Source organism: Pseudorasbora parva, chromosome 18 (assembly GCF_024679245.1).
Source record: "Pseudorasbora parva isolate DD20220531a chromosome 18, ASM2467924v1, whole genome shotgun sequence".
Lineage (NCBI taxonomy): Eukaryota > Metazoa > Chordata > Actinopteri > Cypriniformes > Gobionidae > Pseudorasbora > Pseudorasbora parva.
In genome coordinates this window covers 21074201-21091621 of record NC_090189.1, presented here as the reverse complement: position 1 = coordinate 21091621, position 17421 = coordinate 21074201, and the positions used below count along the sequence as shown (strand labels likewise).

General features: G+C 38.7%; 1 protein-coding gene across 1 annotated transcript; it reads left to right on the top strand.

Moving 5' to 3' along the window:
• The first annotated feature begins 163 nt into the window (after positions 1–163).
• polq (polymerase (DNA directed), theta) lies at positions 164–17313 on the top strand. Its single transcript, XM_067422665.1, is given in 37 exon segments — positions 164–607; positions 968–1058; positions 1145–1799; positions 2350–2483; positions 2485–2533; positions 2738–2868; positions 2984–3140; positions 3660–3734; positions 3737–3767; positions 3856–3923; positions 3926–4068; positions 4193–4334; positions 4413–4559; positions 5108–5230; positions 5233–5319; positions 6405–6547; positions 6636–6834; positions 6930–7072; positions 9064–9257; positions 9340–9464; positions 9573–9816; positions 10127–11001; positions 11004–12692; positions 12780–12920; positions 13043–13230; positions 13349–13589; positions 13860–14053; positions 14161–14289; positions 14544–14718; positions 15486–15603; positions 15746–15861; positions 15980–16164; positions 16337–16448; positions 16523–16647; positions 16717–16858; positions 16928–17031; positions 17113–17313. Coding segments are annotated over 37 exon segments (7791 nt in total). The 5' UTR covers positions 164–545; the 3' UTR covers positions 17227–17313.
• The last annotated feature ends 108 nt before the right edge of the window (positions 17314–17421 follow it).

Sequence of the window (17421 nt, the reverse complement as noted above, 5' to 3'; positions counted from 1 at the left end):
TACGTCAAAAAATACATGTCGAATAACTGGTCTTTATATTGTTTTGAACATTTTGTTAAAGCTAAAACGATATAATATTGTGTAATATTTTTTTACTGACAATGGAGGAATCAACACTGTAGACGTGTTTCCCCCGGACCATTGTGCGCAAACACCGCGGGCTCTTTGATTTTGGTTGTTTTTTGTTTTCCTTTAACTTTGTTTTGATTTCTTAGAACGATCATTAAATATTCATGTAAGTTACGCAAACATATTTTAAATTGCTGACAGGATAGATGAAATATTAATGTTACTCGTGCAAATAGTTTGCAATAGTTTTATGTAAATAACTTGATGAAATATGTCGTCTCAACTGATTGGAATCACGAGAGAAATGCAAGTAAAGTCTTTTAATTCAGTAACATGAGATTGTTTATATGGAGCGACGAGAGGTAGCAACACAACAGTTATCGTAACAAAATTTTTCATTTGACTTATTTTTTACTCAACCAAAGCTTTGTATGTGAAAGCATTAGTTTACAGTAATTCACTTTTTTTTAAATGTGATGACTACTTCAACGACAAGAAAGATTTATTTGGGACAGCATCGAATTGTAAAGACAAAAGGGTAAGATTTGTCATCTGAAACTGCATGTTGTGCTTTTATTAATGGTGTACGTTTCTATGGTTAAGTTTACAAACATGGTTGACATGGAGTTTAGAATGGTTCACTGTTTAATCTGAACCTGTAGAAGAACTTTGTTTAATGTACACAAATAAGTGAGACATTTTATGAGTACCTATTTAAAAAATTGGTGTTTAAATAACAGAACTTTTTATTATTAAGGTTCTAGATTAGCATAGCTATTTTCCTCAGGATGATAAGCAACAGCTTGTTTTAAAAGCTGTTGCTTATCAAACAACTTGTTTTTGCAAGTTGTTTTATGTCAGATGTGAAATTGTCACTAACTTTTAGTTTTTCATGTAGCTTAGTTCTTGCAGATGAGAAACCATCATATAGACAGCAGGCGTGTTCCTCTGCAACAGATATATCTGAGAAGAGATGTAATGAGCCCACAGTATGTTTTCAATTATTTTTTATAATATTATCCCACTGATAAGATTTGTTGCACTAAGTGTAAAAATGAACATTATCTTTTTAAAGCAAATGCAGAATAAGCAATGGATGCCAGGAGACTCCACTCTGGCTATGGATGAGGACATTTTACAAGCCATTGATGAACTGGGTCCAAAAGTCTTGAAATTCAAGAAAGATGAAAACTTTCAACAAACTGAATCTGCATCACTTAAGAAAAACTGTGACTTGCCACAAAATATATGTGAGCAACAAGTACAAAATGCAGAAAATATCAGCCCTTCAAGTCCAGGGTCAGCGTGGTCACCATCTGAGCGCACCAGAACCCAAGCCAAAAAAGAGAATGATTGGAGGGATTTGGCTCAAAAGCTTTTGTTCAGTGAAACCAAAAAGACTGAAGCTGGAGAACAGGCCTGTGGCCGTGAATTGAAATGTGACAGGGAATATTCTTCACCTCAAAAGATCCTTAACTCCATGAAAAAAACATCCAAAGTAGCAAATGACAAGCAAAAGTTACAGTTCAAAAGAGATACTAGCTCAAATGACTCTCTCAGTACCTCCAAGGATTACATATTGTTCAGTCCGACACATATGGCTGTTGCTAAAGAGCGATCCATGTTGCAACAGCAGAAGAGATCAATGAAAAACCTTTCGGTCTCGGTGCTGACCCCTCCTCCTGGGCTGGATCTTAGTGTCCTCAGTGATGTTACACTACCAGATGCAGGTAAATAGATTTTTCTATATCATAGAAATGTCGTTCCAAACCCGTAAGACATTTGATCATCTTTGGAACACAAATTAAGATATTTTTCAATTAAATCTAAGTGTTTAATTCCTTCCATTGACAGTCTACTCAACTACCACTTTCAAAATATGTTGTCGATTTTATTATATATCTTCAGCACCACATTATCCTTCATAGATCATTCTAATATGCTGCTTTGGTGCTTAAGAAACGATCAAAGAAAGTATAAATGCTGACATTTCTTTTTTGTTGAACCCATGCTACATTTTTCAGGAATCTTTGATGAGTATGATTTATTTGAAATAGGCATATTTTGTAATATTATAAATGTATTTACTGTCACTTTTGATCAATTTAATGTGTCCTTGAAGAATAAAAGTTTATTCTTAATTATAAAATATAATTTATTTTTCTTTTTTTATTACTGACCACAAATTTTAGAACCATTTGAGTGTCATTTTACTCTTCAAAACAATAATTATTACATAATAATATTAATTTAATAATAATTGATTATTATTCTGAACAGCACAAAGCATCCATTTGGGACGTCCTGTCAATCAGTCAGACAAGCTTATGCTTGCCAGTTGGGGTCTCCCCAAGCCTGTTCTGGAAAAGTACCAGAGTCTGGGCGTTCAGAGGATGTTTGAGTGGCAAGCTGAGGTGTCTGACCTTGGGCAAAGTGTTGGAGGGCCAGAACCTGGTGTATTCTGGTAAATAGCAGTTTTTTTGTCTTGTTGTTGGCGGCAAATACTTTATTTGTCCTTAATCTTGTTTTCCTGGGAACAGGACCTGCGTCAAAGACAAAATATATACTTCTAACTACTTGTAATTTATTCTACATCTCTAGAATATCTGTAATTATGTGATTTCCAAATTTAAAAATGTGAAAAGTTTAAATGTTCCTTTTTTTTTAGCTCCAACCAGTGCAGGGAAAACTTTGGTTTCTGAATTGTTAATCTTGAAGAGAGTTTTGGAAACAAGACAGAAGGCTATGTTCATTCTTCCTTTCGTGTCTGTGGCACGAGAGAAGATGTTTTATCTACAGGTTGGTTTACATTTCTTGAGTATATATATATTTGTCAATTTCAGTACACAACAGTCTACATCGTGAAATTTTGTTGATGAGATTTGCTAATATTATACTTGCCATTTTCACCCAGAATGTATTTCAGGAGGCAGGGGTCAGAGTGGAGGGGTATATGGGTAACACTTCAGCAGCGGGTGGGTTTTCAGCTCTGGATGTCGCTGTTTGCACAATAGAGAAAGCTAATGGACTCATCAACAGGCTCATTGAAGAAGACAAATTGGATCTACTTGGTAAAATAATGACATTTCTTGTGGCCTACCTCTTACATTTCTATCAGGTGCTTAAAGGAACACTCCACCGTTTTTAGAAATAGGGCTTATTCAACTTCTTTCCTACATTTAGATATGTGGCCAAATGTATTTTTGTCTCAGTGCATGCATTGTTTTAGTTTGGCAGGGTTGCCGCTAGCTTAACTTATTTTATTATTATTATTAATGAATGGAATCCTATGTTGCCAGCTAGCGTGTCCCGAGTAAAAGTGCACCATAGTGATCGAAAACAAAAAACAAAACAAAAAACGAATTACTTCTTGTGGCCTGTGCATTCACAACAAGTACAAATAGCGATGCAGATATTGACTTGGGACTATATTATGGGGAAGCACAGGCGAAGCACTGCTACTGGCATTCACTAAGATAAAAATGATATATTAAAATATCTAAATGTAGGTAAGAAGTTGAATAAGCCATATTTCTAGAAATGGTGTATGTTCCTTTAAATGAATAAATAAATGTTTGCCCAAATTGCAGGAATTGTTGTAGTCGATGAGCTGCACATGGTTGGGGACTCTGGTCGTGGATATCTGTTAGAACTATTGCTGACTAAATTCAATACATTGCCCAAAAAAACTCAGCAAGGTATGTCATAATGTAATGTAAACATCCTTCAGCAATGGTCTCGATAATCATCATCTATGATAAAGTTTAACACCTTCTCTATTTTAAGGGACTCTGGTCAAAGTACCTCTCCTGGTGTCCAAATTATTGGCATGAGTGCCACACTGCCAAACTTGGACTTCTGGCCCACTGGTTGAATGCTGAGCTGTATAGTACTGACTATCGTCCTGTGCCATTGATGGAGTGGGTCAAGATTGGCACAAATGTCTATGACGGATCTTTGAACCTGGTCAGACAGTTCACCCCAGCACTTCCAGTTAAGGTCCGTGTTTAACACATTTGTTGGCCTCTAAAAAACTAAATCTCTGAAGTTTCTGTATGACATTAACTGTACCAGCTAATGTTTACATATAGTAATAATAGATAAGATGTTCTTCTGTCCGTAGGGAGATGATGACCACATTGTCAGCCTCTGCTTTGAGACAGTGCAGGATGGACACTCTGCACTGCTGTTCTGCCCTTCTAAGAACTGGTGTGAGAAACTAGCAGATACAATTGGAAGAGAGTTTTACAATCTTCATCACAAAGGTTTACAGATATGGGAATTGCAGATATTTTACTATTGGGATATAATGTATTATGTTTTAACCATGTTTGCTTTTACAGAAATGCAGTCAGACTCTGGAGTGCAAAGTATATCTCTGAAGCAGGAAGGTCTCCAGGATGTAGTAGCGCAGCTTAAGCGCACTCCTGCAGGCTTAGACCAGGTCCTTCAGCGAACTGTTCCCTGGGGGGTGGCCTTCCACCATGCAGGTACATGGGTTTTGATGTTAAACTTACATGGATTTTTCAGAGGTTTTTCTAAACCTTTATGAACCATTATTTCAGTTTAAAAAAAGAGACTATTAGAATACTATAATAGAATACGATGCTTATAGCTGCTGTCTGTACCTTTTATTGAGTTCAAGATTTAGAAAAATGATATAAGGAGAATGTGCCACATTAATCCATTTTCCAAACCGTTTTTGTCTTACCCTGATCATTATGGTACACTTATAATAAGTGTTTATACTGGGACTATTTCAGACCAGACTGATAGGAACCGCTGCGGAGGAGCACAGTCCCTACGTGATCCGCCATAGACATTAAACAGAGAGAAGTAGCTCTGGCTGCAATGTTCTTCCACAAGACACATGCAGTTCTGTTTATTAACCACTAGAGAGCAAAAAGTTACAGACTGCAGCTTTAAAGAATGTAATTAAATAATTAAATTAAACAAAAAGAAAATATATTCTATACTTTCTATAATGTCCTATATTTATAAAGGACATTCAACAAAACCATTGCAACCTTTGTTTCAGGTTTGACGTTCGATGAGCGGGATATTCTAGAAGGAGCTTTTCGTCAAGGCTACATTAGGGTGTTAGCTGCCACCTCCACATTGTCGTCTGGTGTAAATCTGCCCGCTCGACGTGTGATTATCAGAACCCTGTTTTCAATGGTCATTTGCTGGATATACTGACCTATAAGCAGATGGTGGGACGGGCAGGCCGTAAAGGAGTGGACACCTTGGGTGAGTGCTACAGATAGAATATACTATATTACATTAACCAGTGTTGGGTGTAATGCATTTCTAAGTAAATATTGTAATTTAAATATGTTTTCCTTGAAAAATACCTAATTTAATTACAGTTACTTCTGATTTAATTGGATTATATACTATATAGACTATATAAATTATATATGAAACAATAGTTGGTTTAACATAAAATTTTTACTTCTAATGTTTTTATCTCATGTTTTAATCTTTTTAATATAACCATCTCCCATTAAATCCTTTGGTCAATTCACAAATCATTTATGCAGTTTTGTATTATATATTGAAAGAATTAAAAGAGCAGTTTCTTGTCTATCCTTGTACAACTGGTCGTGGTTGATAGAGACTTGAAAATTATTAATAAGTAATAAAAATACTTTTTAGAGAGAGTAGTTAGTGTAATTGCACTGTTAAAGATGTAGCTAGTATTGTGACTAGTATTAGAAGCTAGTAATTAATAACTTTTTTAAACTTACTCAACATACAGTTCAACGACAAATTACATTAATCAAAAGTAACATTAAAGTATTTTACATTGTTAAAGAATAATTCTTTTTTTAAATAAATAATGTACTTTTAAGTCCAGAAAAATGTGTAGAAGCACAAATATAAAGAAGCACAGTCTGCGTTTTTATTTAGAAATGTTATTACAAATTGAAACATTATTCCTGAATTTTCAGCCTCCTGCTTAATTTTTTTGTGTGGAAACCGTGATCATCAATGAATAAAAAAGTTAACAGAAAGAACAGCATCAATATTAAATCAAAATATTTTATACAATAAATGTCTTAAATTATTTTGTATTAAATGCTTCCTTGCTGAATAAAAGTTTTTTTTTAATCTTAGTGACCCCAAACTAGTGTATTGAGAGAGAGAGAGAGAGAGAGAGAGAGAGAGAGAGAGAGAGAGAGAGAGAGAGAGAGAGAGAGAGAGAGAGAGAGAGAGAGAGAGAGAGAGAGAGAGAGAGAGAGAGAGAGAGAGAGAGAGAGAGAGAGAGAGAGAGAGAGAGAGAGAGCATGAATAAGAGTTATTAGTAATGTAATGATCTATGTGTGTCTCAGGTGAGAGTGTGTTGGTCTGTAAAGAGGCTGAACGTGCAAAGGGGACGAGCCTTATCCAGGGCTCACTCAAGCCTATCAGCAGCTGCCTGGTGAAGCGAGAGGGAGAGGGTGTCACTACCAGCATGCTCAGGGCCATCCTGGAGGTATAAATGTCTTGCTCCTCATAGTTTGTTGTGTGAAACTGTCTTTGGTGTGCATGTACAGTATTTTATTGCATTAATTTGTTTGAAGATCATCGTTGGAGGAGTGGCCAGCTCACCACAGGATGTGAGGATGTATGCTTCCTGCACTCTGCTGGCAGCCAGTATGGGAGCCGAGCAGCCACATCAGGAAGGAGCTGAATCAGAAGCTCGAAACAAAGGGGCTATTGAGGCCTGCATAGAGTGGCTGATGGAAAATGAGTTCATACATATACAGAAGGAGGGAGAAGGTAACAAAACTAAGGATATGAAAAGAGAAAAAAAGAATACATTTTTGTGTGGCGTGTGATGTACGTTTACTTTTTGATCATTGTCCATCTCACAGTGGAGAGGTACTGCCCCACGCATCTGGGTTCTGCAACTCTGTCCTCATCTTTATCACCCCCAGAAGCCCTGGGGATTTTTGCAGATCTTCAGAGAGCAATGAAAGGATTTGTGTTAGAAAATGATCTCCATATCCTCTACCAGGTAGGCAAAACACTTAAAGGGTCAGTTCACTCAAAAATGAAAATTCTGTCATTAATTACTCACTCTCGTGTCATTCCAAACCTGTAAGACCTTTGTTCATCTTTGGAACACAAATGAATATATTTTTGATGAAATTGGAGAGCTTTCAGAAACACCAATAGGCAGCATTGTCATTGCAACTTTCCAAAGGTCCAGAAAGGTAGTAAAGACATCCTTAAAGGGGGGGTGAAACACTCAGTTTCAGTCAATCTCATGTCAATCTTAAGTACCTATAGAGTAGTATTGCATCCTTCATATCTCAGAAAAGTCTTTAGTTTTATTATATTTCTAAAAGAAATATGGGCTGTACCGAGTCTTTCTGGAAAAAGCCGAGTGCCTGGAGGCGTATCGTGTGGGCGGAGCTAAAGAATGATGAATGCGCAAAGCAGTGACGTCCTCAAGCGTGGAGAAACCCATTCTATCGATCTCAGCTAATAGATATATGATTCAGAATCTAATTCGGAGGCTGAAATAGAAACAGCAACAGCAGGACGTCCGTCTCTGTGGTATGTACTGTATTTAGTGGCCTGTCAACATTTGTGTGTCTTTACTCGCAGTTTATGAGGACATGATTCGGTTTATGGACTATTGTATGCAACTAAACATTAGCAGTAGCAAGCAAAACGGTTTTGCACGTCAGACTAGTGTAACGTTAAACATAGAACAGCAGTGAAGTCCGTTAGCGCATTTGAATGACGAAGCACGCGATCGTGTCGTTTACTGATGTTTACTCACGCGACGATAAGCAACAGCACAGACATTTGAAGCAGTTTTACTCACCGGCTGCTTCCAAAGCAGGACCGAACCTGTATCACTGGGACTGCTCCGTCAAAAAGACACTTCTTGGAGTGTGGATATCCACTTTGCGATGTGAATGAAGCGATGTTGTGAAGCTTCCTGTCATTTCTGCGTTCATATCGGTTCAAATGCAGCGCTGCCTTCCCGGAATGCTGTGCTGAAGCGTTGAAGTCGCTTAATGTCAAAGTGGAGGAATGAAGTGGAGCGCGGCGCGGACTATAACCGACATAAGTGTTCACGGACGACTGGATCTGCAGCTTGAGAGCAGTGTTTATGGGCATGCATTTCCTCTCTCGCTCTAGTCACGCGCGCGCGGACCCTACCGGGAGAAGAGTCCGTACGGCCCATACAAGGACCTTCCGGTCTATTAACGTCAAGCTGACCCATACTCGAAAAAAACTCCGAAACTTGTGAGAAACTGGAAGGAGTATTTTTAACACAGAAATACTCCATCAAACGTCCAACATTAGTTTTTGAAACTTTGTCTATGTTTAGGATGGGAATCCAAGTCTTTAACAGTGTAAAAAGCTCAGTATGCATGAAACAGCATTTCACCCCCCCTTTAAAATAGTCCATGTGACTACAGTGGTTCAACCTAATGTTATGAAGCGACGAGAAAACCTCCCCAAAAATAATTACTTTATTTAACAATCTCTTCTCTTCAACGCCATTGTCCTGCGCAGTTGACATAGTAAATACAGTATTTACTATGTCAACTGTGTATGAGAATGGCATTGAAGAGATGAGACTGGGCTAGGTTTGCTTTTTTTTCTTTCTTTCCTCCCTATTCTAGCTTATGCTACTCTGAGTAATATCCGAAACTTTGTATTCAAGGCACTTTTTGCGTTTCTTCGCTTCTTCATGACAGATCGCTTCCTGTACTCCTCTGTTGTAAGTCACTTTGGATAAAAGCATCTGCTAAATGCATTCATGTAGATGTAAAGTTGAAAGTTGTAAAGACGTTGCTGCATATGGAGGAGAGCCAGAGAGCTCTCCGATTTCATCAAACATATCTTCTTCTTTTTTTCCGAAGATGAACAAAGTTCTTTTAGGTTTGGAATGACATGAGAGTGAGTAATTAATGACAGAATTTTCATACTCTTTCACTTGATCATCGATAGTTTATTAACGAAATCATGCCATGCATTTCTAAGATAACACCTGTGTACGTGGACTGGACAACAATAGACTGGTACCAGTTCTTCTGTTTGTGGGAGCAACTACCCTCTGCAATGAAGCGGGTTGCTGAGATGGTGGGCATTCAAGAAGGTTTTCTGGCCCGTTCCGTTAGTGGCAAATTAATTGCTAAAACAGAGAAGCAACGCAGACAGATGGCCATTCACAAACGGTGTGTTGTATTTTTTAAATTTAGAGTGCTTCATGGAATTACCGTTTACAGTATGCTGATTTGTAATTTTTTTGTCATGTAGGTTTTTTACAACATTAGTTCTCCTTGATCTGGTAAGCGAGGAACCACTTGGATCTGTTGCAAAGAAGTATGGCTGTAGTCGAGGGCAGCTTCAGTCACTTCAGCAGTCAGCCTCTACATATGCAGGTATGGTGACATGCTCGGTCATGCTGCAGGAATAGCAAAGGAAGCTTGTTTCTGCCTCCGAGAACGTAACTGAAATAAAATTGGATAAAATTTGGCAATTTTTTCCAGGTATGGTTACGGTCTTCTGTAATCGACTCGGATGGCACAACCTAGAGTTGCTTCTGTCCCAGTTCCAGAGTCGTCTGAGTTTTGGAGTCCAGAGGGAGTTGTGTGATCTGGTTCGTATTTCTTTACTGAACGCCTCGAGAGCACGTACACTTTACAGCTCTGGGTTTGTCACTGTAGCAGAGTTGGCCAGAGCTGATATTACAGAGGTGGAGAAGGCCCTCAGGAAAGCTATCCCTTTCAAAAGGTATTGAAACTTTGCCGTCATTGAACGGTCACTTCAAGTTCATCTTTAATAATTTAATCATACTGTTAAATACAATCCTTTGCAATATTCATGTTTCACACTGTATATTACAATGTTGGTATGCGTAAATTCACTTGTAACAATGAAAGATTTTTAGTGTTTTATTTTTAATTTAGTTAGATGTAAAACTAGTTTAGGGTCACTGTCCATAACATGAAAATAATGATCAGCATCATATTGGCCAGAGTGCTAATACTGGTTTATCCCTAGATTATTTTAAGTCATACAGGGTTCATTTGAATCTCTGCAGCTCCAGGCAAGCGGTGGATGAGAGCGAGGTGGAGGCTCAAGAACGCAAGAACATGCGCTGCATCTGGGTCAGTGGAAAAAAGGCCTTGACTGAAAGAGAGGCAGCTCAGCAGATAGTGGCTGAGGCCTGTCTGCTCCTCCAACAGGATTTGGCTCTTCTTGGGGTGGAATGGAACCCAGCTTCCCTCTCAACAAAGAATCAGCTAGATTCCCGTTCCCCTGAGGAATCATCCAATGCAAAGCCTCTGCAGTCCACGTCAAGGGACCCAGAACATGAAGAGGGTAAACATGTAAATGTGAATGTGGCCGAACAGAAGTTGATGGATAAAAGTGATAAGACCCATCCTCCTTTGAGGCCATTAGAGGTCACTACCAGTTCAGAAAAAACATTGGATATTGATGTATCATCTGCCAAGTGTCAGCCTGCTAAGAATTGTGAACAACAATCAAGTGTACTGCATAAAGTTCTCAAATCAATAAATGCCAAAGATAAGGGGTTTCAGAATAACCAGACAGGTGAGTCATCGGACTGTTCTTCAAAATCACTTCAAAGGAGCTGCATCCCTGGCATTGAAGAGCATTGTGTAGGTCCAGTTTCGAAACGCAGAAGGATGAATGTTACAGATGCTGAAGCAGGACCCACAGTCGATGGAGCAAAAATGGCAACTCCGATTGCAAAAGTCCCTAAAGCAATGTCAAAAGCTGAAGAGCTTTCCTCTAATAAACCTGAAACTGACTGTAGAAGAGATAAAGAAAAAATGAAACTCCAGTCTTCTATTGCTGAACTGAACCGAGAAATTGAGTTAAAAACATTTTCTCACTCATGTGCTTTACTACAGGAAGGGGAAGCCCGAAATGACACTGTATTACCCTCAGGTCGGGGAAAAAGTGCACATCTAAAGCAAAACATTTAAATCAGAGATATTCTGACGAAACTCAAAATGAGAAGCAAGAAACAGTTGCTCACAGTTTAAGGAAATTCAACACCAGAAATGAGAATGGACGTGGCTTACATGTGACCACTAAAATTAAAAATGTACCTTGTCATTCTGAAAAGCTTAGCTCCCCTGACTTGTACACAAATGGACTGGAAGAGTTTGGTGATAGTTTTCAACTCGATACACAGACTGAGAAAATGCTTCAAGGGGATGTTTTTTCACATAGCAGTTGTATCTTAAACATTCTCAAAGAAAATAGACAGGAAAATCATATTGATTCAGCAAGTAAGATGAAAGTTGTCAGCCAGTCATCTTTCCTGGTAAATGAGAATCATCCATCTAAAAACCGAAACAAAGGCCCAGTTAAAGGTTTATCACCTTATGAGAATGGCCTGCCCACTGAAGGAAAACCAAAATATAACATCTCACTTACTGACAGCCAGTTGGAGAATATTTTAAATTACAGTAACCAAGTTGCTGAAGAAGAATCATATGTAAATAAACCTGCTGAGCAAAGGGAAAATGAGTCGTCTGATCATATTACTGACAATAGCTTCAACCGGAGCAGCAGCTTTCTGTTTGACAGTCTCTATGACAACTCTATCTTGGACGCCATGGAGGACGCAGCAATAGATCAAGAGAGCAAGGAAGAGCAGGTGATCGAAGCACATGCTAATTCAAATGGCTCTTCTCCAGAACTCATTCCGGAGAGGAGAGATATTGTGTCAGCTGAGGATCAGGAAGCAATCCAATGGGGCGAATCCTCTTTCAACCTTTCAGAATGGGGAGATTCACTTCTTATTGGAGAGCAGTATCTTGATAAAATGAACAGTGTTGTCAAGGTTTGTGATGGCCCAAGATTGGGTGCAGAGAAGCCCAGCTATACAGATGATATTGTGTCTGAACTACATGTATCACAAAACAATGAACCTCATCCAAAAGTTTCATCTGAAAGACATCAATTAAACAGTTCATTTCACATCAGCCCAGGAATGCAGGACATTTTTGATAAATGGTCTGATCAGTTTTCAACCTTATCTGAGCCTACAGGGCAGTTAAATTCAGCCGTGGTGGAACCAAATGCAGCTGTTGTTATTGTCAAAGAAGCTATTTCCCCAATAACAAACCACAGGATTGAGCAGGAAGGTCTAAGAAGCACAAGATCTAAAGATTTTGTGATAGTCCAGGCCAAACCAGTGACTCCCAATGACCTTGTTCCTCCCACACCAGTTTCTGAACCAATAACACCACGGGTCAAAATGACCACCTCAGCTGTACAATCACCTCTTAATGTCACCAAGAACAGGTCAGAACTGGATCCAAATTCTAAATCCGTTATCCAGAAAGATTATCAATCTTGTTTGAGGAGAAACTCAGCAACAGAGTTAGACACGTCTCTGGCTGATGAGGGCTTTACAAGACTTTCTCAGTGTCCATCATTTCCTGCGTCTAACTCCTGCAGTCCAGAAACATTTTCCATAATCGATGTGGCAAGTGATAAAAGACTTTTTCAAACATTTGTAAAGGAGTGGAAAACAAAGGACAGATTTTCTCTTGCTGTTGCCTGTGAGAAGATAGACAGAACCTCAATGCAACCTGAGACAGTTATAGGTGGAAAATTTAAAAAACGTAAGATCAATTTATTAATTTTTTTCCGATATGTTTTAGTATTCTAAAATACATAAAGTTTATAAACTCGTGTAATCCTGTTTAAAGCTACTACCCCAATGAGGAACAAACTAAAAGATGGCTTCCTTCTGAAGGGATATGAGGATCTTGTTGTCATTGGCATGTCTGTATGCTGGGGCGCAAAAGATGCTTATTTTGTGTCTCTACAACAGGAGCTGTCAGGCACTGGTATGAAACATAAACTTGTGGACTATGGACTAAGTCTAACAAACCTGAAAATATTGCAAAACCTGCTTGATTGAATGCTGCTATCCTCAAATCTAATGCTACTCTTGTCTTTCCCCAAACAGATATAAGTGCCAGTTTAGCTCCACCACCACTTGATGAGACTCTTACAGTTGAGGAGCGACTGAAACAAATTCAGTGCTGCTTGGAAAGAGAATCGAGTATGGTGATCACTTATGACTTTATTCAACTTTACAAGACACTTCTCCTGGCGTGTGAGCTTCCTATGCGTGGCACATTTGAGGACCCAAAGGTTGGACAGAATAGAGTACAATTCTCTATGCCCTCTTTCTTCTCATTTATTGAAACCCCAAAGATGGATCTGAAAGGGTAGGATGTCTAACTACATTCAGTTTTTTGTCCTTCAATAGATTGCATGTTGGCTTCTGGATTCAAGCTCCAAAGAGCGCACCCTCCACAACATGGTGTCCAGCTTCACTACTGAGGATCTCCCGATGCTGGAGGGAATTAGTCCTGGTCAGGCTGTGCAGAGTTTAGGGATCTATGGAGATGTTAGTCACCCGGGACGTTATAGAGCAGCTGTTGAGTCTGTTTTGGTCTTCAGGGTCATGACGCAACTCAACTGTCTTCTTGAAAAGAATGGTTTCTTGGGTAAACTATTTGTCTATATCAGTGGTGACCAATACTGCTGCTGGAGGGACATTATCCTGCACAGTTTATGTCCAACTAGCCACTACACACTTGCTTGGAAGTTTTAGTAATAATAAAACCCTTAATTAGCTGGTTTAGATGTGTTTAATTTGGATTGGAACTAAACCCTTGATAGTGGCACTTAATGTACAGGTTTGGCCACCTCAGGTCTATGTTCAAGTTGGTGATATAGATACTAATTATTTCATGTGTTGTTATTTTTATTGCTAGATGTATTCAAGAAAGTGGAGATGCCCACCCAATACTGCCTGGCGTTGTTGGAGCTAAATGGAATTGGGTTTAGTGTTGCTGAATGTGAGGCTCAAAAGCATGTGATGCAAGCCAAGCTAAGTGCTCTCGAATCCCAAGCCTATCAGCTAGCAGGACATAGCTTTTCACTTACCAGTCCAGAGGATGTTGCAGAGGTTGTTATCCTTCTCACCACTTCAAATAATGATTGCCCTATACATTTTCCCACATAGAAATTAATTTGAAAAAAGAAATCTATAATCCTCCATCTCAACTGTTTCAGGTGTTGTTTCTTGAGTTGAAGCTGCCTCCCAATGGAGATTTAAATGCTCCAAAGAATAAGAAGACACTGGGCTACACTAGAAGAGCGGGAGCCCGTATCAAACTTTCTAAACAGTTCAGCACAACCAAGGTACGTTCCACAGTGTAATGGACAGAGGCCAGTAAGAGCTCTGCGTGTAGACCTCGCTCCCCTAGCTTCAAGAAGTCTGTTAGCGACTGACGCTAGAGGCTGTGGTCTTAAGCGTTCTTGTTAGCGCACCTGCCTCCCACACCATAGTCTCCAGTTTCATATCCCGCTGAGAGTTGGTCAAGTAGGACTGATTACAACAATCTAAGATTTTTCTAACATTTAAATCTAAATGCACTCTTTTCTTTTTCATTCAGGACGTTTTAGAAAAGCTCAAGCCATTGCATCAGTTACCAGGTGTTATTCTTGAGTGGAGAAGGATCACTAATGCTTTAACAAAAGTGGTTTTCCCCTTGCAAAGAGAGAAGAAGTGGCACCCACATCTAAAGATGGACAGAATACATCCAATCTCACAGTCACACACTGCCACAGGTGTGAGGCATGAAGATATAACCTTTGAACTTTGTGTGCATGTTCTCGGGACTGTATAGCCGCGTTTCCACCGCAGGAACTTTCCCCAGGAGCTAGGAACTTAGGGGTGGTAATCAGTGTGTTTCAAACGCAGGAACCAGGGTATAAATGAAGTCCTGGGTAAATATTTCCTCCTCCAAATGGCCCTGCTCGCGAGGTAGTACTTTTTCAAAGTTCAGAAACTTTCGTGGGTGGGACTTGGGCACTGAACATGCTGATTGGTTTAGCTCATGCAGCATTTTATTTCAACAGTCATTTTTAAAAGTCTTTTGCAAGGTTCATTCTGCGTTCTGATGGCGCACGTTCGTCTCAGCCATCTCACTGTCAATGTCCGTATAGCTCATAATGACACATTGTCATTTTAAATCTAGCTTTACAAGCTTTCAGAATACGCTTTAGTATCATTACTCTTTCCCGCCATTTGGTTAATTACCAATAATTTAGTAAACCAATACATACCAGCAAAAGCAGCACAGCTTGAATCTCCTCCATACTTGTTATTATTGCAAAATTATTACTGTCCTTTGGTGACTGGAAGGAGCAGTCGCGCAGTCCTACATCACCAAACTAATTTTCCTAATCTTCACGGTACTTTAGACCGCAGTGGAAATGCAGACAGTAGCAGTTCTGGGTTCCTGTAAAAAAAAAAAAAAAAGTTTTTTTTAGTACAAATTGTTCCGGGTAATTTTGGTGGAAACAGGGCTTATTCGAATGTTTTTCTCACATAGGGCGTGTGAGCTTCACTGAACCAAATATTCAGAATGTCCCAAAAGATTTTGAAATTCAGATGCCAACACTTATAGAAGAAAGTCAACCATCACAGATTAATGGTGCAAGCAAGATGTGGTACGGACTTACATTTTGCAGTTTATTTTTTTTTCTCCCTCTTCTTTTTTTTTAAAATAACAAAAAAAACATAAATGTCCAGTATAACATATTTCAAATATATTTATTTGCATGATATGTTTTATTTATTTATTTATTTCAGGGGGAAACGAAAGATAAACCAGCTATTGGCACCCCTTTTAAAAGTATCAGACAAATCACCAGATAAAGGGATGCCATTTTCTGTCAGCATGAGGCATGCTTTTGTTCCTTTTTCAGGTATGAAAATTTATTGTCGAGGGGTCTGGGTCAAGAGTATAATTTAATGGGACACCTATATGCTTATATTATATAATTTACCACATTAACACAGTTTTAATCTTTCACACATCTTCAGGAGGTCTGATTCTGGCTGCTGACTACTCACAGTTGGAGCTTCGCATCTTGGCTCACCTGTCCCGTGATAGACGGCTCCTCCATGTGCTCAACAGTGGTGCAGATGTGTTTAAAAGCATAGCAGCTGAGTGGAAAATGGTGGATCCTGCTGCTGTTGATGATAATATGAGGCAACAGGCCAAACAGGTTTGCTATATTAAAATTAATTTACATGTACATCATAGAATTGGTCTTAGATACAAAAAGTATCTATTTTTAATGTAAAAGACAATACAGTAGTCACTAATATAATCACTTGCAACTGGTAATTGAAATTGTATTGATTGTCATTGAAACATTGTTACATTTTTGTCAACAGATTTGTTACGGAATAATCTACGGCATGGGAGCAAAGTCACTTGGAGAGCAAATGGGCATTGAGGAGAATGATGCTGCTTGTTACATAGAGACATTTAAATCCAGATACTCTGGTAATTGACAATGTACAATTGATTTCTGTTTAAAAAAACTTGTAATGATAATAACAGCATCATTTCTTCTTAAGGCATACAGAACTTTCTGCGTGAAACCGTGCAGAAGTGTGTGAAAAATGGTTACGTGAAGACATTGCTTGGCAGGAAGCGTTTCTTGCCTGGAATAAAGGACTCAAACATGTACATAAAGTCTCACGTAAGTCTTCATGAGCCCTTTAGAATATATCTTGTGTAAAAATTTGTTTAATTTTGATCCTCCTTTTAGGCAGAACGACAGGCAGTGAACACAACCGTACAGGGCTCTGCTGCTGACATTGTGAAATTAGCAACCATCAACATCCAGCGCCGACTGGAAGCAGCGTTTCCTGGAGTGCCCGCATCACATCGGCACCCTCTAATTAGATTGGGTATGGCCTACTTCATACTATAGCATTTTCACTTTTAAATGTGGGATGTGAATGTAATGTTTTTTTCAGGTGGTCGACACAGGAATCAGTTCAGACCCTCTCGAGGAGGATATTTTATACTTCAGCTGCATGATGAACTCATGTATGAGGTTGCAGAGGAAGATGTCATTCAGGTAATAAGGATTGTTCTTTCTAAATTTTGCATTTACAATGGAGTTCAGTGGTGACAAGTCAAATTGTATCGTTTTTTACAGGTGGCCCAGATTATGAAGCGAGAAATGGAGTGTGTTGTAAAATTATATGTAAAGCTTAGAGTAAAAGTAAAAGTAGGTCCAAGTTGGGGTAACCTTCAAGACCTGGACATATAAAACAAGTAATCAACTGTTTATATATAAACTGATGATTGTGATCATGTTATACATAAATGAATTATTCTAACACTATGTGCAGATGTTTTTATATATGCATAAATATTTTTAATCTAAAATAAAATTCAACAGATGCTATTAAGAACTTGTGTAATATTAAAATGCTAACTATTTTTGTAATTTTCCAAAACGTTA